Source organism: Lissotriton helveticus, chromosome 6 (genome assembly GCF_964261635.1).
Source record: "Lissotriton helveticus chromosome 6, aLisHel1.1, whole genome shotgun sequence".
NCBI lineage: Eukaryota > Metazoa > Chordata > Amphibia > Caudata > Salamandridae > Lissotriton > Lissotriton helveticus.
In genome coordinates, this window is record NC_136067.1 from 1,237,118,215 (window position 1) to 1,237,140,476 (window position 22,262).

Sequence of the window (22,262 nt, forward strand, 5' to 3'; positions counted from 1 at the left end):
TCCATCCAGCAGGCCCATAGGCATTACCTGCTGTTTACAGTGGGACAGGCATTTTCAGTTCGCTGTGCTCGACTTTATTCTCACCAGTGCACCTCGGTTGTTCATGAAGGTAATAGCAGTGGTTGCAGAGTTAGGGAGTTCCAGATTTTACCTACCTTGATGATTGGTTGCTGAAGACTAGCTTGACGTAGGCATTCCCACTAGATTGGAATATGGGACTCCTATACACCTTTCTGCCAATACCTTTCCTCCCCCCCGAGTTCTTAAAAAGATAAGAACTGACCGGGCACAAGCCATCCTAATGGCTTTGGATTGGGTGTGGATATTATGGTATCGAGAACTCCTAAGAATGCGCCTGTGTCAGCGGATCAGGCTGCTCTTCTGGAGGATCTCCTGTTGCAGTAACAGGGAAGGGTTCTGCACCAGAACCTGCGCACTCTACTTTCATGCTTGAAAATTGAGTGGCGACAGTTGAGGTTCTTTGAACTCTCTCCCGAAATCTGTGAAGTCATCTTAGCAGCCAGGTGTCCTTCAGCACAAACTGTATATGCCTGCCATTGAGACAAGTTTGTGGATTGGTGTGCTGAAAAACACTTTAACCCACTTTCTGCACCCTTATCTGAAAGAAATATTGTTTGTTTTGTCCTTAGCCGCGCATGCTCTTGCTCTGGGTACAGTTAAGGGTTATCTTTTGACCATCTTAACTTTTTTGTGGTTGCCTTACCAACCCTCCCTGTTTGTCACCCGTTGTGACACGTCTTCTGACACCTTTCTTTTTGCCCCAATGGAATCTTAATTTGGATTTAATTTATTTGATGTGTTCCTCCTTTGTACCCATTCATAGCTGTCCCTTCAACCTTTTGATGATCAAGACAGTCTTCTTGATGGCCAACACATCGGCCAGGAGGGTCACCGAGCTATAAGCTCTTTCTGTTCACCCTCCTAACACCAGTTTCTTGCCAGACAAACTGGTTTTGGAGCTTGTGCCTCTTTTCTGCCCAAAGTGGGGACATTGTTCTACGTTGGCCAAATCAACTTTCTCTGCTCCATCTCACCCCTCAAAAGAGAGATAGACCTATTGATCCTAAGAGAACTCTGCCATTCTACATCTATCGCACTAATCAATAAGTGGTAGATGATCACCTCTTGTAGGGTTCACTGGAATGAAGAAGAGGAATGCGTTGAAGAAACCTGCCATCTCAAGGTAGATTGTACTCAACATCAAGATCTGCTACGCATTAGGTAAGAAGCAGCCCCTGATGGCTTGTGAGCTCATTCCACCAAAGCCAAAGCTGTCTCTACTGCACTAGCTCATGGAGTTCTGGTCCTTGACATCTGTCATGCTGCTTCGTAAGTATCCTTACACATGTTTACCAAACAGTACTGCCTGACAGTCTGGTCGTCAAACAGGCCCTTTTCCTGTTCATTTCTTCAGGACTTTTTGGTCTGAGCCCGTTTGCAGGCCTACCTCTGGTGAGGTGTTGCTTTGGTATCTACTCTAAGAGTGAGGAATCTGCAGCTAGAAGTCTCTATCAGATGAACAAGTTAATTCTCTTCGGAAGCACCTTATCTGGTAGAGACTCTATCTAGCCTCAGATTACTCGCCAACCCACCCAGTACTACGAACTTGACTTTTCCACCTAAATAGAACCTTTTAGGTCCTTAGAATCTGCACACTGGTCAATCAGCCTTCTGACATTGCTCCTTGCTTCTGGCATGGAAATGGTCACAAAAAGAAACTGATGACAGCACACTGGTGTAGTCCCTATATAGGCACCATGCTGGTCACATCCAGTGCAGATGATGCTTACGACACCGCAGAGACGTCCAACGCTTCCTATCTGCCTGCTTGAGTTCTGTTTAAAATTTTCTGAATCTAGTCTGACATCTGGGGAATATACTGAGTTAAGGAATTTGCGGCTAGATAGAATCTCTACCAGGTAAGGCTTTATCAAAGGTAAGTAACTTGTTCTTTACTATCCTCTGGCATCCGTTTTGAACAAGTAAAATCATGACTATTTACAATTACATATAGTCAAAATTCATAAATGTTGTTTGGGGGGTCATCATCACAGTGAAATTAATTGAGTCTAGCAGACATTATTGCCATAGAACTTTAGCTGTCAGTGTTAGGATGTATGTTTTTCATTTCTGCAAGTGAACCAAAACACCAACAGAGCTTGCCTGAACTACAAGCTATATTCTCCCAGAGTCCATGCTGTACAAAACATACAACAGTGCTTTCTATTTTTAACCTTGTAATATATGCCCTTTCATTCCTTTCTTTTTGTACATATAGCTGGGCAGATGCACAGAGCCAGCTCCAGCACATAGAAGCTGCCTTTGACCAAGAAGCGGCTGCTGTATTGATGGCACGGCTGGGAGTGTACAGAGCCGAATCAGAGGAAGGGCCAGATGTACTGCGTTGGCTGGACAGACAACTTATCAGATTGGTAAGTGCTCATTTGAAAATGTTAGATGAAATGCAATGTAAAGCAATGCAGTTGTGATCAATTGGATCATGTAACGTTGAATTTCAAGGTTACCTCAAGTAATCTGACATTGACTTTTTGTATAAATACTTTCTTCTGTAATTTTTTTATTCTAAAGCTTTCTTGCATTAGCTGAACCACTATGACCTATCTGTTTTAGCATAACTACATTCAAGGAAGGAATTGACTCGTTTTCTTTCAGAGTGCCAGTATGCCAATGCTAGAGAGTATTAAAACAAGTGAAATCAGTTTTTAGTAGAACAGAACTACATTCCATCAATAAGGGATGAGCATGTCATTGAATTGATTGTCGTTTATGTTCTCCTCTCTTCACTGTGTCCTAGCATTCAGGCTTTTTATTCCCATTCACTCGCAGGTGATTTTCCAGAGTGTAAACAGTGTTTTGCACTTCTGGTAGGTATCCCAGTCAAGCCTATCGGATTGTGGGCCCAGAGTAAACTATTAGTGAATTTTACTAATTAAATCTTCAGAATAGCCACCGCTGTCCAAGCTTTAAAATGTAACATTCCATTTTGTAACACAGCACAATGTGTCGCATGATAATCTAATGAGTCATTTCCATCTACAGTTCTATGATTACTGGGATTGCAACTGATACTATGTTTTACTCTCATTCCCTCCACATGGTATGGTCTTTTTGTTTTCGTCTGGTAAAATAGCATTGATGGTGAAGTCACTTAAGGCTTACTAAAAGGTTACTGCAGTTATGCTCATAACATTCCTTGACTCTTCTTATCCTCTTTAATCTCATATAATACTTGTTCTCTAAGCTCTGATGATGTGACACTTCAGATCATTCAAAGAGCTTGAAATAAGGGAAGTTTCAACCTCTGTAACCCATATACACTCAGGGCTATTTCTCACCTTTTTTTGCTCTTGACCTAGTATTATATGATTGAAATACTTTTACAGTTTTCGGTTCAGAGCCTTGAAATGAGTTTCCTGGGTGTTTTGTTTGACATGAATGTAAACATTGTGATAAAAGTACACAAGAAATTGGACGGTGCGTAGCCTTGGCACGTTCTTTTTTTAAGTCACCATTTCTAATTTTCAAAGTTGGTTAACTGCATACACAGTAATGTGTCCACATTTTTCCTACAGTGCCAAAAGTTTGGACAGTACAACAAAGATGACCCAACTTCTTTTAGATTATCTGAATCATTTTCTCTCTACCCACAAGTAAGTACCTCTCGATGTACAGTGTTTCTCTTTGAGGTGTAAATGAAATTCTACAATGTACCTCGAGTGAAATCGAACCACTACATTCATTGAAAGAAGAGCAGGGGTGGGGATCTTTCTTTTTGCTACCTTAGTTGTGATGTAATTCAAAGATCGTTACTAGAAAAATGCATGCCTTAATTCGGATGTGCTTTTTGTGGTTTGAATGGTTGTTTATTTCTATTATTAGTAGTAAAGAACATAATGCTTTAGAACCGCAGTTAAAATTTGATGGCAAAAGACACTTGTTTTGTCAATAACTTTTGTGGATTATTGTTGTGATTACTTATAAAAGTGTATTCTTCCAGTTGAGCTCCTTGAATATTGAATTTAATTATGAAGAAAGTATTTGGGAGTGCAGGTTGGTAAGTTTGAGGATGGGGTTCCGGCTGTGTAATTGCCTATAGTCAAGAGTCCATGCAATTACTCAGTAGTTGAATATCACACGACCAATTCACTCCAAGGCCTACAGGAAGGGCTTCATTTTTATTGGGTTTCCAAGAGAAGAACATTATACTGTGGCTTTATACTTCAATGATTTTGGTTGTTTTGAAAGCCAAAGTTCTAATTGCAATTCCCATGTGTGGTTAGAGGAAAAAGGATTCATGACCTTAAGTAGCTACAAGAAGAGCGTAACCAATCGTAATTTAAAGAGCTTTCTTCAGTTAAATGGATTTTTAAAACTCTGATGGCTAAAACTGGATAGTCTGTTGTGATTTTATCTGCTAACAATCAAATGATACTTAAAATCAATAAAAAGGATTTAAAAAAAAAATCGAATGGTACTGAAGCACACGTATCATTTAGTCCATGCAGTTCCATTGACGAGTCATGTCAAATTGGCTCAAGAGTTAAAGTGGTTTATTAATAAAATGTCCCAAGTGTTCACACAAATATTGATTGAGAATTCATACACCGCCGCTGGCAGCCAACATGTGTTTCGCTTACCTGCTTTTTTAGGGTCGAGCCTGCGAGAGCAGCGCTAGAGCTTGCTTCTTGCTTAGGAGACAACATTGTCTACAAATTAGGCATGGAGCCCTCCAATTGCTTACCATTTGTTGGCTGCATTGTCCCTCTTCTTTGTTGCCACTTTAATTGGACAGTGCTGGCTAAACCATTTCTGATCCTTTCTGTGGAGCAGGGCCCAAGCACAGATTATTCAAATGTAATCAGTGCCCGTCTGCTGCTCCTGTCGTGTTTGAGGTACTATTTTTTCCTCCTCCCACTTCCCCCTACCCGCTGTTCACTTTTAACATGATTTTGATCCCCCTTGCCCTCTTCCTGTGCAGTTGCTTTCTCTGTCGTAGTTGTCGTTGGTTGATTTGTCTGTGCGCATATCTGGACGGGAGATTGAATGACGTGCTTGCAATCTTCATTTATTTTCCACAGGGAGTCTACTTTGAAAGCATTCACTCCTTTTCAGCGTTCATCCTTAACAATGCTTTTGTGACCGCTCATGGCAGGCAAGAAAAACATTTCGGTTGAAATCAGACTTCAAGCAGTACTGAAAAGAAATAGACTAGTGCCAAAAAGTGCCAACAATGCTGACTGATAAAGCCAATTGGTCTCGTTTTGTTTTTTGAAGCTTGCCCTCCCGTTGTGCTTTGTGGTGTAGATCTAGGTATGTCCTTAGCACATACTTCAGTTTCATTGTGCGCTGCAAACAATACCTGGTGTTTTTATATGCACAGTCCATTTTCAAACCGTAAGGATGAAAGGCGGATGTGGCATTACCTGCACTGAATCTCATGAACTAGACAAAAGCCATGGTACGTATCAGGAGCAAGTGCTGAGCTCACTTGGCTGTCTGCCAGGGACACACCCAGACATCTCGGTCACATTTCTCTCAAATGACTACTTTTTAAAATCCCATTTCTCTTTCATTTGCATCCATAATAATTGCAAAACAGCTAGTTTTCAGTGCTCTTTCAGAACTCCACGGATGCTTATTTCCCACCCAAATCTGCACCAACAAACCTACTTTAATAATGTAATTTAGCAGTACAATGATCTCAGTCAGTGATCGTTGGGTGATGTTTTGAATTACACAGGGCCAACTCAGCCATTCATAATTCTAAGTTCAGTAAAAGGATTTCCACTGGCTTGAATAACAGCACTGTCACTTATTCAATAGTTCAAAAAATTAACTTTATTTGGTTTATCACAACCCTAAAGTGTACACAATAAGAAAGAGAATGGCAATCTAGATTAAAAATTAAAATACTGTCACTTATTGAGCTGCTCTCATAATCCACGTTCTAAGTGGTAAATTACAGCAAGTTACTAATTATAATTTCCATTCTTCACCTTCTTTTTAATGTCCTTCTTTTATTTACGTAAATACATATTTTTCCATCTGAGAACAAAGTGCCTGTGGCTATTTTCCTATCTTGGGTAGAGGGGGGTAACCAAATTCCTCACAATGAAAATATGAGAATGTGCACATTGCCCTATTGCGGTGCCACCCTATAAAATGTATGCTTTGAAAAGATTTGATGCTCGCCTTCAAGGTTCGCGTTCCAAGGTAGGCTGGAGATTTGATAGTGAATCAGCCAGATGTGCTCACTGATAAATGTACCCCGAAGTGCAAGGTTGTTTTTCTTCTTAAACGATTCATGTAAGAGGCCCCTAGTGATATTTTTCACTAAAACACAAATCCATTCTGCTGTCAATAGGCCACCCTGCTCCCTACCATAGGCACTTGCCCAAAAGAAATCAAGCAGTGGCAAAGCCAGTAGTTCTCTCCTACGAGAGAGTTACTTGGTTCCTCAGTGTTTTTTAGTTCTGTTGTGCAGCAGTAAGGTTGCTGTGCAGCAGGGCTGGAAGAAAAAAAGCTATGATGCAACCAGAGACCGCGATGCCTATTGGCTTTGCCAATGTTTGTTGTTCCAGGCTTGATCTGATGTAGACAAATGGAAAACGTTGTTTAAAGAATCCACAATGTGCAACACAATAGGATGAAGTATTCACGTCAGGTCAAAATGACAATTTGAATTGTCTGGGTTATAGATGATTGTGGATTCTCAAAGGTAGAAAGGAATGACTAAGTGGCTCTGTATTTTGCACGAAACTCTGTTGGAGTTTTCCTGCTCTCGGGTAGATACTTGTATTCTAGCATGGGCTCATGACAACCTTCTTTCTGGATTACCCACTTGTTCATACAGTCCAGACTGGGTTATTCGATCACATTACTGCTCCTAAAGACCAACAACGTTTCAAATTGTCAGTTGCCAGATGTGCTTCGGTATCATCTGACTTTTAGTAGTGTCGGATTGTGGACTCTTTGGATACATGATCAATTTACACTGGTTGGTAGCAGGGTGTAGAATCCTATGAGAGCACTGTATTCTTTGTTGTTTATATTTATGTGATTTGGGTGCTTTGACCCCCAACATCGGTAGTTCGGATGTGCAGTTGTGTAATCATTGCTACAAAAAGCCTTTGAACTTGATAATTTGATCTATTCTTGATAATTCTTTTTAGATGTGAGTTCACTTCCGGTACATTCTGTTTATGATGTACTCTCCTTGTCACAAGCATATTGTTGAAAATAATAGATAATGAGGACACTTAACATGGACTTGAAATGAATTGACGAACTAAAGAACTAATTTGTTTTCAGTTTTAGTGGTCCTGTTACAGTATTGCCCAGAGTCACAATCGTTAATTTAAGATGTGCTTTGTCTCTTTTCTTATTGTGGCTGTAGTTTATGTTCCATTTGCGAAGATCACCATTCCTTCAAGTGTTCAATAACAGTCCTGATGAATCGTCTTACTATCGGCACCATTTCACCAGACAAGACCTGACCCAGTCTCTCATTATGATCCAACCTATTCTGTATTCTTACTCTTTCCATGGGCCACCTGAGGTAAGGACACCATGGGTTGAGCAGAAACTCGGAAACAAAAACCATATTTAAATGTATAATCCAAGATTTGTTTCCATCTTTATTCTTTTAATCTGCTAGCCGAATTTGTATGTAATTATTTTTACATAAGAATGTTTTCAAAAAATGTGCCTATGTCTGATTTAGAAATATGATCCTGTGAGTTTTTTTTCTTTTTAATCGGACATTTTTTTTCATGAATGTATTTGTTGCTATCATTAGGTAATTGTACCATTGTGGCCTTGAATGTTGCTCTTGAACATGCTTTTTAGCTGACACTGTAGTTTGATTGGTTGAGTGCAAGCAGCTAATCACAGGCTCACACTTGGACAGGGCTAGATGTAATAATATTTAGCACCATTCTGTTGATTAATATTAAGACCTGTAATTTGAGTCTCAATTGTGAACTGTTTAAATGATCAATTAGTACTAAAAATGTTATAAACTGCTTAGGTGTTTTGTTCAGCTCCATGGAGTGGGCAATTTTAAAGTCCAATTAAACAGGTATAACGTTTAAAGATACTGGAGAAGTTTCTTGGGATTAGTATAATTCTTCAAATGTCCTAAATGTTAAAATGCATTGTTTTCTTTATGCAGAGCCCTTCTTTAAATTAATTGTCAGAAATACACACGTTATACCTATAAACATGGCAGGCTATCCGAGGCATCAGGTTGTGCCACGGTGGGAACCATTTGGAAGTAATAGTCACATTTTTCACCTCTCATTTCGACAGTGTGCTTAACAAAACAGGATCTAATTGTGGGCCTTCTCTTTTGAGTAGGAGCGCAGTAATGTATATAGTTACACATTTGTTTGATGGGTTCCTGACTTTATTTTTGCCACTATGCATACTCAAGTGAATTGTCCGCTGTAGCAAACTGTGTGGAAATGTGCAAAATAATTTATTTACATGAGAACATGTTTTCCTTCTGGTGAATAGATTTTATCTCACATCCTTATGAAAAATGTAGCTCTGATCTATCAATTCCTATCCCGGCAGCGCATTTACTTCTGTTTTTTGCAGCATTACTTTACCAGCGTAGGAAATGGCTTTCCAAAACGTTTGGACCATCCACATAGATAGGAGTTTGAGGGAAATATTTTTATAGACTTAATTCCTTCCTATAGAACTGCTCCTGTCTCTTCCCTAATTGTAAAACTGCTGCAGCAGACACTCACCGTATTGGATTGCATGCTGTAGTGAGTTCGACTAGTGGGTGGAAATGCCCTCTGATCTTTTCAGTCTGGCTCAATGAATTTCACTTGCAGATCCTTTTGTTAGCATAAACAACACTTTTCAGGGTTGAATATTGATGCCAGTCGAATAATTCCTCTTCTCTGATGCAGGAACTCAGCATTGATGAAATTCTTATTCATTTACCAAACCCAAATAAGGCCCAACTTCAGCCGGAAAAATATGTGCTTCATAACCTCTGCCAAGGGTTTCGTATCTGCTGGTTATAATCTTCATTAGAACATTGGAACGCTGGAAGCTCCGTTGAAAAGGAGTGCTCTGGGCTTATAGTGGCTGGTATAAACCCGGAGCTCCAGCATTCCAATCTTTCTTTGTTCACAGCTCTGGCTGTGAACAAAGGCTTCAGGGAGCCTGAGGGATTTCAATCCCCTCGCTCTCCCTGAAGGCTTTGTTTTATTTGTTAAAACATTCTGCCCTCTAGTGGCAGAATCTTCTAATAGCCTTATAGCCCTTCGTAGCAGGGCTATACCGGCTTTTAAAGTCCCGCTGCCTTGTTTAAAGTCCCTCGTCTTCGGCTCAGGCCTTTAACACTGCAGCGGGCCTTTAATAGCCGGTATAGCCCGCTGCGGCGGGCTATAAGGCTATAATAATCTGTAGCATTCAAGATATGTAATAAGCCCGCTAGTTTTATCAGTTTATTAATTGCACATGTGTAGCATCGACCTAGCAACAGAGTGCTGCCCATATAAAGGAAATACATTGGAAGAGTGAACTTGGGCTGGCAGAGACAAGTAGGGGAGAAGAACTGAATTGAGTTGGGGGTTGAGTCTTAGTTCCTTTGGGAGACTGTTCATAAGTTTGGGGGCAAGACAAGATTCCTTGGAAATTTAGGCAGTTTAAAAGGAATTCCAGTTTGTCTACTTTTAATGTATAACTACATCGCAGATTGCTCAGACCCTAGTTTAATTATCATTCTTCACAATATATGTTGACAAAAATCTATACCTGCATTGGAGACGAGTCTATAGGGAAAAAGGATACTGAAAGTGAAAACTTTCAACATTTCCAACTTCTTTTCGTCTTTGAAGAGTTACTCAGTTTGATTTTGGTTTTTCTATGATGTCTTTTACTAATAATTACACAGGCAGAATTGCACTCTTCTTGTTAGAGGCTAGCATTTTTCTTATAAATATCAGTCATTCCTTCCTGTCGCACACATCTTCTGGACATCTAGTTAAAACCAGGAATCAACACATGTAATTGTGTCCTCATACAAACTGTACTAGAGAAGGGGTTCCTCTGGTGTAAAATACCTTGTTGTGATTGTTTTTGGGTGTTACCCTTTAATGTCTTACTTAACCAATTTCATGTTTTCTTTGCCCTAGCCCGTTCTCTTGGATAGCAGCAGCATTTTGCAAGACCGAATTCTGCTCATGGATACCTTTTTCCAGATTGTCATCTATCTTGGCGAGGTATGGTTATGTGTAGCAATTGTTAACTCTGCGTTTAGGTGAAAGTCTCTGCTCTAACAGTCTCCTACAGCGTAGTAGCAGATGGATGCACTTTACACGATAAGTGAGTGCTTACTTGCAGCAAAAGATACAGTAAAAACCCCTCCTTCTACAGATAAACTGATGCTTGGTAATAAAAATTATGTGTTTATATTGGCTTCTTTACAATATTACCAAAGGAACTAATAGAAACTTTCCTTTCTTCAGTGGTGCAGAACAGGCCTCTAGAGCAGCAACCAGTCCTTCATTGGGTCAATGGGGACTGCATTTTACAGGGACCCCGTATTTCCAGTAATGGCCAGATCTTTTACAACAAGGTCTCCCACAAGGTTCTAGGACAGCATTGCAGTCCCAAGTGGTAGTGGCTAACAGTGTTCCTTTCGCAGCTCAGTACCCCCTCACACAGAACAGGGATGACAGAGGCAGGGAAGAAGGAAGTGAGGTGAGGATGAGGGTGAGGGTAGGAGCTTGCAGCTACTCCCATCAGGATAGAATATGTGGCTCATGAGCACAAGCGAGGGAGGAGGAATAACTCTCAATGACTACAGACGTGCCCCCCTTCACCCTCCCTCAAATCCCAAGCTACAATATCTGGTGAGTGACCCCTGAAAAAATACTTAAACTTTCTGCTTCCCTGGTATACAAAGACATTTGGCCTGATGGGTGCCTGACGAGTGAGTAGTGCGCAAAGCTGGCCAACAGAGTTTTCCTACTGTTCAGCTCTACGTTTCAACCATAACTCGCTTTATATTATTTGGATTGGGCCGAGTGCTACTTTGACTTAAAACAGCAGGTCTGAGAGGGCACCCACTCTAAATACACTCTTGTTTAAATATTGTATGCCTGTAGAAAAGTGCCCCTTTTTGACATGGTTTACACCGGCACATGATATGATTTCAACTTAAAGTGCACTGCATTTTTGCTAATGGGGTCCCCAGTGCCAGAATGCTTTTCCAAATCTACAGTCCCCCCCCCTTCCCATCCACCCCCCACCCAATTGACAAATGTTCAGCACCCTTTAAGTCCATAGCAAATCGCAACCTGGTTCCTAAGACTTACGGTACTAAAGAGGGTCTCCTCCCCAAGCACATGCATGACTGCCATTACAGGCTACATATCTTTGTGCAAACAAAAGAGAAAACCCAACCTGTCACACATCCCTGTGTGCCAGGCCCCCTACCACTGCATATGATATTTGTAAGCCATCCCGACGACAGGCCTGACAGTCCTAAGGCTGTGTGCTGAATATTTAATGTGAGGTCCTATCTGCATTAGCAGGTATGCCCCTTTGCTGGTCAGCCCCATTGCTGCCAGTGTAATTGACCAGGAAAGCCATCTTAAACCATATACTGAACACTGGTGAAAACGAGTTACCTAGCTATATGTTGGAATCCCTGAAAATAGGTATGTTTGATACTAAACGTCTCGTCTTGATAAACCCGCACTGATGCCTGTGTTAGATGTATCAAACCATGCACTCGGAGGGCATCTTAGAGATGCCCCCTGAAAACCAGCCTCTGATGTGCTTGCTGACTGGTTTTTCCCAGCCTGCTACTCGAGACAAGTTTCTAAACTCCTAGGGCGAGTGCCTTTTGCTCTCAGGAGATCAGAAACTGCCAGTCCGGGAAGAGGGTGTAACCCCCCCCCTACCACAGGATGAGCTCCTGAATGGCCTCCTTGGGCTGGCGAGCTTCAAAGGAGTTGCCACCTTTGGAATGCGAATCTGGCTCCCCTCACAGTAGACCAAAGCCCCCTCACCCGGCCCAGGCAGACGTGCAACCTCCAGACTACCCCTAAGGTGAGCTAACTCAAGGCAGACATTATGTTTCAGAGGTAGCCATCTTTGTGATGGCATGTCTAGGAATTTTGGGACCGGTTTATGCCCGCTTCCTACAGGAAGTGGTCATATAGGGGACGTAGTGACCCCAAGGCCCATTGGTTACTACCCTACCATTCCCAAACGCCCCTAAGTTCAGTATTTAGGGGATTTCCTGGCACCAGAGAAGGAGATCCTGATGACTAAAGAAGAGAGAGGATACCGAAGAGCCTCAAAAGCAGACGACTGAAGAGAGCAACTGACTTGGCCTGTCGACTGCCCTTGCGAAAACTGTGCCAAAGTCAACTTGCCCTGCATAACCTACGTTTCTTACAGATATATCGTTACCGAAGGTAAGTAACTTGTTCGTTAATAGCATTTCATAGTTTTGGCAACATTTTTGTGGTTCTGGTGACATACTAGACTGTGGTACTTGTGGGTTTTGACATCACCAAAGCATTGGAATGGTAATCGTGTTTTCTTAATGTGTTCTGTTTTTGATAGACAATTGCGCAGTGGCGTAAAGCTGGATATCAGGACATGCCTGAATATGAAAACTTCAAACATCTACTGCAAGCCCCATCGGATGATGCTCAGGAGATTCTGCAAAGTCGGTTCCCGATGCCACGCTACATTAACACAGAACATGGAGGCAGTCAGGTACCTCATTGCTCTAACTTATTACAATTTTGAAAAAGTTCACTAGCATACCTTATTTTCAAATGCATTTCAGGGTATGTTTGGGGAAATGTAGGTAGACCTCCAAGACAGTGATTGCTTTGCAACATGTATCCTGATGGTGCAAGAGTGCTACTTTTTTAATGTGACGCAATCAATCTAAATGGAACTGAAATAAATCCTCCTCAAAATGGAGTGCTTCCTTATGTCATTGTTCCCAAAATGAAAGCTCTTCAGCATTCAGTCTTTCATAGGTTCAAAATGTTATTCCAACTATTAAACGGTGTTGTACGTCCAACTCAACTTCTGCGAGTATTTCGAGATAGAACGGGAAAGCGACTGTTAAAGGTAGGTAGCTCATTCTTTTTAATAAGGGTGCATTTAGGCTTTGTTGCTGTGTGATGATTGTGACCGAGAGCAGATCTGCCAATCCGCATGTTCCACTTTCTGACACTCTATCGGCACTCTTTGCACATTCACCCGGGGAAGAACCAGCATTACAAGATTGAACCCAAGAGAACTAGAAACTGCTATACAGTAGGTTTCTATCTGGTGAGTGGCATCTCTGCACAATTGTAGTCCAATTTTGGTATTTCAGCCTCCTAGGATATGGGAGGCACCATAATATGGCATTGTGTTTTGTGTACAGTTGGAGTGGCTGTTCAGGCAGTGTCCATCTCAAAACCTCCCGCTGTCTCGCCCTCTTTTCCCTTCTCCCTCTCTCTCCCTTGCGCCACACCTCAAATAATCTTAATTGGCTATTCAGACAGTGATGGGTTCAAAGCTCTGCTTCATCTGAAGGGCCTCGCCCTCTCACGAACCAGTGTGCCATCTCTGTAGGGTCACATGATGAAAACATTAAGGCTGGCTCATCTGTGTAGAGAGGAGTGTCTGGGGGTGAGTGTTTGATTTGCTCAAACGCTCCGTCCATCATCCCCTTTTGTATCGCTTTGTTCGCCCTAAGTGTGGCAGGGTATACTCAGACGTGAGTCCCTTGCTCACTTGGCCACTGGATTCAAGATAGCCTGGCTGATGAGGATTATGAATCCGAAACCGGTCCCAGGATGCTTGTTTCCGGTCCATGTAAGACATGGCTTGGCAGTTCGGGCTGTACTGTTCCCATGAGGCACAGGGTCAGACTGATTTGCATATAGCCATGTCTGAAATGGGGTGGCTGAGTGGGCTAAAGAATGGTGGTGGATTAAACCCAGTTCATTTGACTGGGGGTGAGTGTTTGATTTGCTCAAACGCTCCGTCCATCATCCCCTTTTGTATCGAGAGGATTGTGCAGCAGCACCATTGCCACTGTTCCTTATATTGAAAAGACTTGGAAACAGTTATTGGGGAGGAGAATGGCTGTACTGCTTGTTTTGACCTTGTGGGCACTGGAATGTGGTAGCACCATTCAAGCAAGAAGGGTGGCCACCAATATTAAATAGTCTTATCCTGGGTAGGGTACAGATGTGGAGGTTAAGTTAACCCGTATCCACATGGCTGACTCTAGGGTTTAGTAGCTGAGGCTCTGATACAAAGATTTGAAAGATAATTTGATGTAGATGATATGAAATGGATGATGCAAAGTTTAGTTAGACATCACATTAGTGGAAGGCTACTGGTGAATGATGATGGTGAATCCTGGTAGTAGAGGTGGCTGCATTATCAGCAGCGTATGCGTGCTGCTATGTAGGGGATACGATCTTAGTAGTCATGCAAGACTAAGAGTTGACCTCTACTGTGAGGGAGGTTTGCTTTCAAGGTGAGAAATAGTGGATAGGAGGCACTTGTCAAAATCACTGGGTTCAGAGTGGCCTGAATACAAGGTTAGTGTTGTTTTCATTGGTCTTTGACATGTGATGCGTGAAGCAGCCGATCTGCTACAGTAATATGGGAGGCTTCTGAGAGGCTCAGCCATCGGCTTTCATGATGTTGGTTTTCCACTAGTTGGGCCTTGGACCAGGCATTGGGTGATTGTGCAAGATTAATTTAATGTTGGTGCACCTGCTTTGTGGAGAGACTTACCACTTGCTCATGCAATAAAGGTGAGGATTGAGAATCTCACGTCTTCCTTGATTGGATTACTAAGAAAACTACAAAAACTGGAAAATAGGCTGCAAACAGGATTAGGCATATAAAACACTGATTGGAGAATGATTCAGTTCTGGACAATCACATGCAGCTGTAAGAGGTCAGTGAAAAGATTATGATTGAACATTCCCGGCTGACCTTTATTGGGGTTTCCATGTGATGTCTGATGTTCTGGGTTGAAATAACCCACATTTAGAGGTAATTTAACTGCCGTGGCCCAGGCCCACCAAAGTTTGATGTTGTCCCCATGGGTATCCTATAGGAGCTGTCTGCACTTGCTCCATGGTATATTTGGGAGAGGCTTGCCTTTGTCAAAGAATAGACATTGCAGCACATTGCCATTGATGACTCCTTATATCCCTGCGATTTAGTGGTGCCACTATGCCAACCCAGGTATCTCAATCCACCCTAGCTGTATATTCATTTATTTTTTGCAGCTTTGTTGTGGCAAGCTACGCACAGCCTGCTACTTATTTAGGTATTTTTTTTTTATCACAAAGATCTGATTTCCCCACAGGCCAAACATTGGAATTTTGAACAAGGTACTCCCATCTCAGTCCCTACTCTGCTCCATACATGAAACGTGCAATGTCTTGATCTAGGTCAACATCAATACTTTGAAGTTCATACTTGTTAGATTATATAAAGAACTAAGAGATCAACCAAATATCCAACTCGCCCAAACTTCGTAGCAACATGTTTCATTACAGAAACAAAAAGAGCCTCAGATGAGTAGGAATGCGGATAGCACAACAAATATGATTGTTCGGTAATGGTATATTCGCTATTTGCAGGTCTATGTATGCCACTAGGGGAAACCACATGCCAGGAATACACTAGAGCATGCTGACAACAAACTTCAACAACATGACCAAGTCACCACTATCGTACACAACTGCACTTAATACAGATTCAAAAGCGCCTTTAAACCATAATGGAAGGATGGAGAATTGGGAAGGAGAAGCTAACTCTCCTTACTCCTTCACTCGTTTCCTTGGTGGAGCGTTAGGAGACTTGGATGATAGGACTATCTTTCAAGAAGCAGTTATCCACTCAGTCAGTAGTGGCTGAGCCCTTTCATAGATCAGCTGACAGATCACGGGTAGTTGTAGATGAGCAAACAATCGTACCACTTAATTATGTTGGAAATTTGGCCTATCCATCTGGCCCTTTCTTTAGTCGTTCACTTCCATTGTGATGAAGGCAAAGCCATTATGATGAAGTATCTGTACAGGGAATAGAGTATCTTCGTGAAGGAAGCATATAAGATTTGACATTGTCACCTTGGGTAAGTTCCCTTTTTTAGTGGTTATTGACATTCTGAGATTTCAGTAGTAAAGGTGGATAAACTTCCTATGTATTACTGTGGACTATGAATGGGCTGTCTAAGTTCTCGTGGACATCTTTGTCTAGTGGAGAATCCCTTAATTGGAACTATTCACCACCACACAGACAAATCATTGAGAGTTGCAGGTTCAAAGAGCCCAACTGCCACTGAAATGTTTATTTTTGCTGACTAATTTCACAGTTTTTTGTACACTGGGCAGTGATCGACCAGCTGCCCTGTCTGATAAAGCCCAAACTGTTCAAGAAGATGATAATCTTCACTCTATAATAGCCCACCAGACTCCAACCAGGTCAGCTATTTTAACCTGCAGCAAGACTACACAAGCATCTTGAATTATGGAAAACTTCAATGTAAAAGACCTTTCTGTACCATCAAGATGGAAATGTTATATCTCTGGAAGATTCTGTGCTCTGTTTAATTTGATTCTTCCTATTTTCTTTTCCCCCTGCTACCTGTTTTGCCCTCTTTATGGTTGTCAATTAAGCTTGTCTATGTATGGATATTGCAGATCAAGCAAAGTTGAAACTGTCACATTCTTATTCTATTCTTACCTTCCAAGTGAACTGCTATAAGTGGTACTGCACGGCCCTTTTGGACAACGGAGGCACTCATTTTCTCTGATAATGTTATGGCCTAAATGCTCCATTTCCGGCTAATTTTGTTACATTATGATGGAGACTTCAAACACGCTTTTAACCCTAAGTTTACCAAATGTCACATTTTAATTGCATTATATTTGAAATATGTAAAAGAGAACAAACTAGCCTTTCAATGGCGATTTATGATGGACCCTTCCAACTGCAGATTCCTTATAGTAGAGATGTTCAAGAGCCATATCCAGAAATGTGAAAGAGTTCACCCATCCGACTTGAGGAAACAACAACAACAGCTACATAGTTCCATTTTGTCCACACAAGACGTGCTGAAACACTAAAAAGGTGTTACCCACACTTGTGCTATCCAGTCTTTTTTCCTCATGTCACAGGTTCAGAGTGGCAACTTTCCCGTCAGACTATGTCGACATGTCATAAAGTCATGGTAGTTCCTAATTTTTGGACTAAGAATCAAAAGAGTTGAACTTCCTCCTTGTGCCATAGATCCAAGTCTGATTTCAAGAGTCATTGGTATCTGGTTCAGTTCTTTTCTTTGAAAAACTACAGTGGCTTTAACGCCCTGTAAGGTCTTCCTCCTACACAGTCTAGTTTCAGAAATGTACACATATTAAGAGAATTCTGTTCAATCCTAAAGAAGGAGATGATGCCAAAGGTTAGTACATAACTGTTTCATTTAGCTGGTGGTGCCGGGTATTGAAAGTCCTAATAGTGTGCTTTATTCTAGTTTAGGCTAAACTTAAAATCATTTTGCATAAATAAATGTAAATGTCGGAATTTGTAAAGCGCACAGCTACCTCCACCGGAGGTGTCCCGGCGCTGTCCGTATACCGCTTAGGAACCCTTCCTGGCTTTCCTGGGAAATGTCCACTCCTGGGCACCCCCAGGTGCAGCCAGGCATCCCAGCGCTTTTGGGGCCATTGTGGAGACTAAGCAAGCTATTGCCCAGAGTTGCAGCGTGGGACCCATGATCAGAACAGGCACTGAGGCGAGAATATCCAGTCAGGGGAATTAATGAGCCGGAGACCCGCCGAGGCGGGAATCGAACCCTGGTCCCTGGCCAGAGCTCTGCATCAAGGTCTGCCTGCTCTAACCATTGAGCCACACTTCTCCAGTCTCTTTTCTTTGTAGCATTCCAGCATTAATAGAAAAGGTTGCTGACATTTTGTAACATTGGCATTATGGAACAAACCTTTGTTAAAACTGTTATTAGACTGTGTCTTTTTTTATGTGTAAAATTGTGATGAAATTGCTTTGATAAATATACATTTCTATCATTTTTTCTTTTAATTTTGCAGGCCCGGTTCCTACTTTCTAAAGTGAACCCTTCCCAAACTCACAATAATCTGTATGCATGGGGACAGGTAAGCACTTACTCTAATTCTGCAACTGAAATATGTATTTAAGCTGCCAAAGGTGTGCTAAAATAGGTCCACAGGGCTTAAGCAATAGCGTATCAAATTTAAACCTCTTGTGTGAAGCAACATATGTATCTTTTTCACACCCTCATTTTTGTCTCATAACAGGAGTATATTTAAAATTGTGTGTGATTCATAAGCTCAGTCTATTTGAAAGATTGAATCAGGGGTTTGTATAGCGCAGCTACTCACCAAAGAGGGTCTCAAGCTGCTGGGGGGCGCAGCTTCTGGATGTTCACGGTGCTTCGTCGAAGAGCCATGTCTTGAGGTCCTTCAAGAATTTGGGGAGTGTTGGTGACTGTCTGAGGTGGAGAGGGAGGGAGTTCCATGCCTTGGCTGCGAGTAGGGAAACGGAGCGCCCTCCTGTTCTAATCTTCTTGGTGCGTGGTACCGTCGCAAGGGAGAGCTAGATTGAGCGGAGGGATCTTTGTGGTGCATGGAATGAGAGGTAGTAGTTCATGTAGGCAGGTCCGGTGGTGTGGAGGGCCTTGTAGATGTGACTGAGTAGCTTGAAGGTGACTCTCTTCTTGACGGGGAGCCAGTGTAGTGACCATAGGCGTTGACTGATGTGGGAGTGGTGTAGTAGGTTGGGACTAGTCTGGTGGCGGTGTTCTGGACGTTTTGGAGTTTGCGTGTAAGGTTTTTTTTATCCTGGCCTAGAGTGCATTGCCGTAGTCCAGTCTGCTGCTGATGAGGGCGTGGGTGACTGTTTTCCTGTGTTTGAGGGGAATCCAGTTGAAGGTCTTTCGGAGTAGGTAGAGGTGAAGACGTTGATCTAGCGGTCCATTTTGAGTTCGGACTCTAGGATGATTCCAAGGTTGCGTGCATGGTCCGTGGAGACGGGAGGATTCCCAAGGGCAGGAGGCCACCAGGTGTTGTTCAAGGCATCGGGGTGTGGGCCCAGGATGAGTACTTCGGTTTTTCCGTGTTGAGTTGTAGGCAGCTGTTCTTCATCCTACTGGCAACTGCTTTCAATCCTTCTTGGAGGTTGTGTTTGAAGATGTTGGGTTCGTTGTATAGGGAGAGGATGAGTTGGGTGTTGTCTGCTACGATTTGATGTTGAGTCCGTGGGATCTGACGATGGGTGTGAGCGGGGCCATGTAGCCTGATTGGCAAGTTGACTGTTGGCTACTTTTTCCATGACTGGGCTGGATACGGGAGTAAGGAGATCGGTCTGAAGTTCTTGAGGTCGACGGGGTACACCGAGGGTTTTTTCAGGAGAGGGTTGATCTCTGCGTGTTTCCAGTCATCTGGGAAGAAGGTGGTCACGAAGTAGCGGTTGATCGTACTCCTGTATGCGCTTGAGGTGAATACAGATGTATGCCCTACTCATGGCGTTATGTGTCGGAGCACTGCTGCTGGCCTCTTTAAATAATCAGTTTTAACTTTATTAGGTTGGAGGTGTTGTGTATGCCTTAATTAGAATGCCATTATTGTGACATGTCCTCATTAATAGTGCTTCTAATGCCGGACTGATGTTTACGTAAGGCAAGCTTGCTATGTTTTGGCAAGACAAGAGTTGATTTCACTTGATTTTCAAACTCCACTGCAATAAGAAACTAAGCAAGGCCTAAAGGAAAAATGCACATCCGTGAGACTTTGATACATTACAAATACTCAGTTTTATTGGAGATATGCTTATATTTCGACCTTTGGTTGGTCTCAAACTTAGTTCACCTCCCTTAACCTTTGAAACACCATGCTAGTGTTACTGTGTTTAGTCATCCATCAAGATGCGCATCTATTTTTTTCCTGTGTACTTTTTCTATAATGTACCAGGGCATAAGTAGAGTAAAACGAAAATATTGTAGTTACCTAAGCTGCCACTTGCACAGTAGCCAGTTTGCTTTTTTTTATTTTATTAAAAGAACAAATCTTATTTGAATGTTATGGATAACAGCAGTTTACAATCAGTGGCGCAAGCCTCACCCCCGTACTACAAACAATAGGAAGGTAAAGAAAATGCAGAAAAACGTCTCAATTCACATATGAAATGCACTCGAATAGAATATAAGACAGAGACACTTGTAAGGACAAATCTACTTCATCATGGCCCTCTCCTGCCATCACCAGCCCATGTGCAAGCCAAGGGAGCCGCCACCCACCAAACGTGTAGATTACTCATCATATATCCACACAACCGCACAGGGCTAACAACGAGGTGCCTTACCCCTTGTTCTCTGAATCTTAGACTCCATCTACTTTTTAAAAAATCAATTTGCTCAAAGGTTTTATTCAGTATTTGCATGTTATAATGTAAGCATTTACATCTTGTTATGCGGTGCATTTCAATCATGTCCTCTATCTAATTACAGGAATCGGGTGCTCCCATTTTGACAGATGATGTCAGTCTGCAAGTATTTATGGACCACTTGAAAAAGCTGGCGGTTTCCACGGCATCATAACCAAATAATTCTGCATAATGCTGTTGAAGCAAAAAAAAATCTTCTGCAACACAGAACATTAAGACCTTTTCAAAACCATTGAAAGCTGCACCACAGCTGCCAGAAAACTGTTTTCTGCTGTGTGATTTGAAATGTGGAAAATGAAAATACGATCTATTTCAGAGTTCCTTATCACCACTACGATTGAAAAATGTTAAACCTCATGATGGCATGTTTTCATTGATCCTTTAACAGTGTGACACATATACACCGCCTGACTGTTATTTCTTTGACGTCATGCCAGTATTACATGCCACAACTGATGTATAGGTACAGTGGAGGTATACTATTGTGAAGAGTGGGCATAGGTGTTTGTACTTTTCTGGAACAAATAGCTGGTGATGTTTACGTTGGAGCAAAGCAAACTGAGGGACCAAATCAAATGGGCTCATAAACCGAACCACAAACCAGACTAAGTATTAGAACAGCATCTAAGAACGCATTCCCCCCCCCCCCCCCTTTCGTGGCCCCACACAAAATATCTTTCAATGTTATAGAAAATGTGTATAGTGTGCAAGCTGTCTGTGTAGTGCTTTTAGGCTTTAATTTATTTTGTATTTCTGTTTTGTTCTTATCTGATTACAACCCTTGTTATAGATAACTGTATATTGATCATATCAACTTCACGTTTAAATTATGGTGTGTTTAAAATTAATGAAAGTACTGATTTAATTTAGCATATTTCTCAAATGAAAAAAATAGGTCTGTAGAATAGAAACCATGCCAAATAAATTCCAAAGGAGAGATCGCTTATACATTTGGAGGACAAGGCTACACTATGGCTTTGTATTCTAGGTAAGATTATTTTTACAGGCCTCTCCCATGCTAAAAATCTCCATCAACTGTACAACAATCCATGACAGAAAAATGTGTACATTTGTCCTGTGTGGGTTCCTTGAATGAATGTAATTTTTGTATCTGAATATTTTGAAAATCTGGAACGGATCTGCCCCGCTGGATCGATGTTGAACATTTCTGCACTAAAAGATAAACTCTTAACTCTAGCTGCTACAGTTTTAGGAACACTGTGTCAGATGTAACATCTCTTGCTGAGTAGATTAAACATTTTTTTACATTCATTAAAAATCAAGAGAAACACCTTTCTACGAAACCAGAAAATGTATGAGTTTGCCAATAGGGGAAAATCATCTTAAGGATTGTTGTGTTACTCTTCTTTTGTACAACATATTCATCAATCAATTTGTCTAAGTTCATTTTCCGTCTGGTTGCTTTATGGTTGGTCTACTGAGGCTTTTGTCGGTGAGTGACTATGTTCACTCATCACAATATGGTCGGTTACAAAATAATATTAAATTAACTTGAGGACATTAGACTCACAGAATATGTACCTTTGCAGAAAATTGTTCTGGTTGCAATAAGAAATTTAGAAGTGATTCTTACATATTGAATCGATCCAACATTAACAACCATGCTAAGTAAAACAAATTTCTAAGGTATACTAGGATAATCTAGTATGGTGCTCAGCATTACAAGTTGTTTTTCTTCAAAGAAGCCTCAAGACACAGGATGTGAAGGG

General features: G+C 41.7%; 1 protein-coding gene across 1 annotated transcript in view; it reads left to right on the forward strand.

The window, feature by feature from the left end:
* Positions 1–22,053, forward strand: part of SEC23B (SEC23 homolog B, COPII component) — an 83,713-nt gene extending 61,660 nt beyond the window's left edge. The window contains exons 14-20 of the mRNA XM_078648958.1: positions 2,300–2,453; positions 3,615–3,692; positions 7,439–7,600; positions 10,200–10,286; positions 12,646–12,801; positions 18,162–18,227; positions 20,597–22,053. Of these exons, the coding sequence (XP_078505084.1) occupies positions 2,300–2,453; positions 3,615–3,692; positions 7,439–7,600; positions 10,200–10,286; positions 12,646–12,801; positions 18,162–18,227; positions 20,597–20,686 (793 nt within the window). The 3' untranslated portion in view covers positions 20,687–22,053. The remainder of the gene's footprint in view (positions 1–2,299; positions 2,454–3,614; positions 3,693–7,438; positions 7,601–10,199; positions 10,287–12,645; positions 12,802–18,161; positions 18,228–20,596) is intronic.
* The last annotated feature ends 209 nt before the right edge of the window (positions 22,054–22,262 follow it).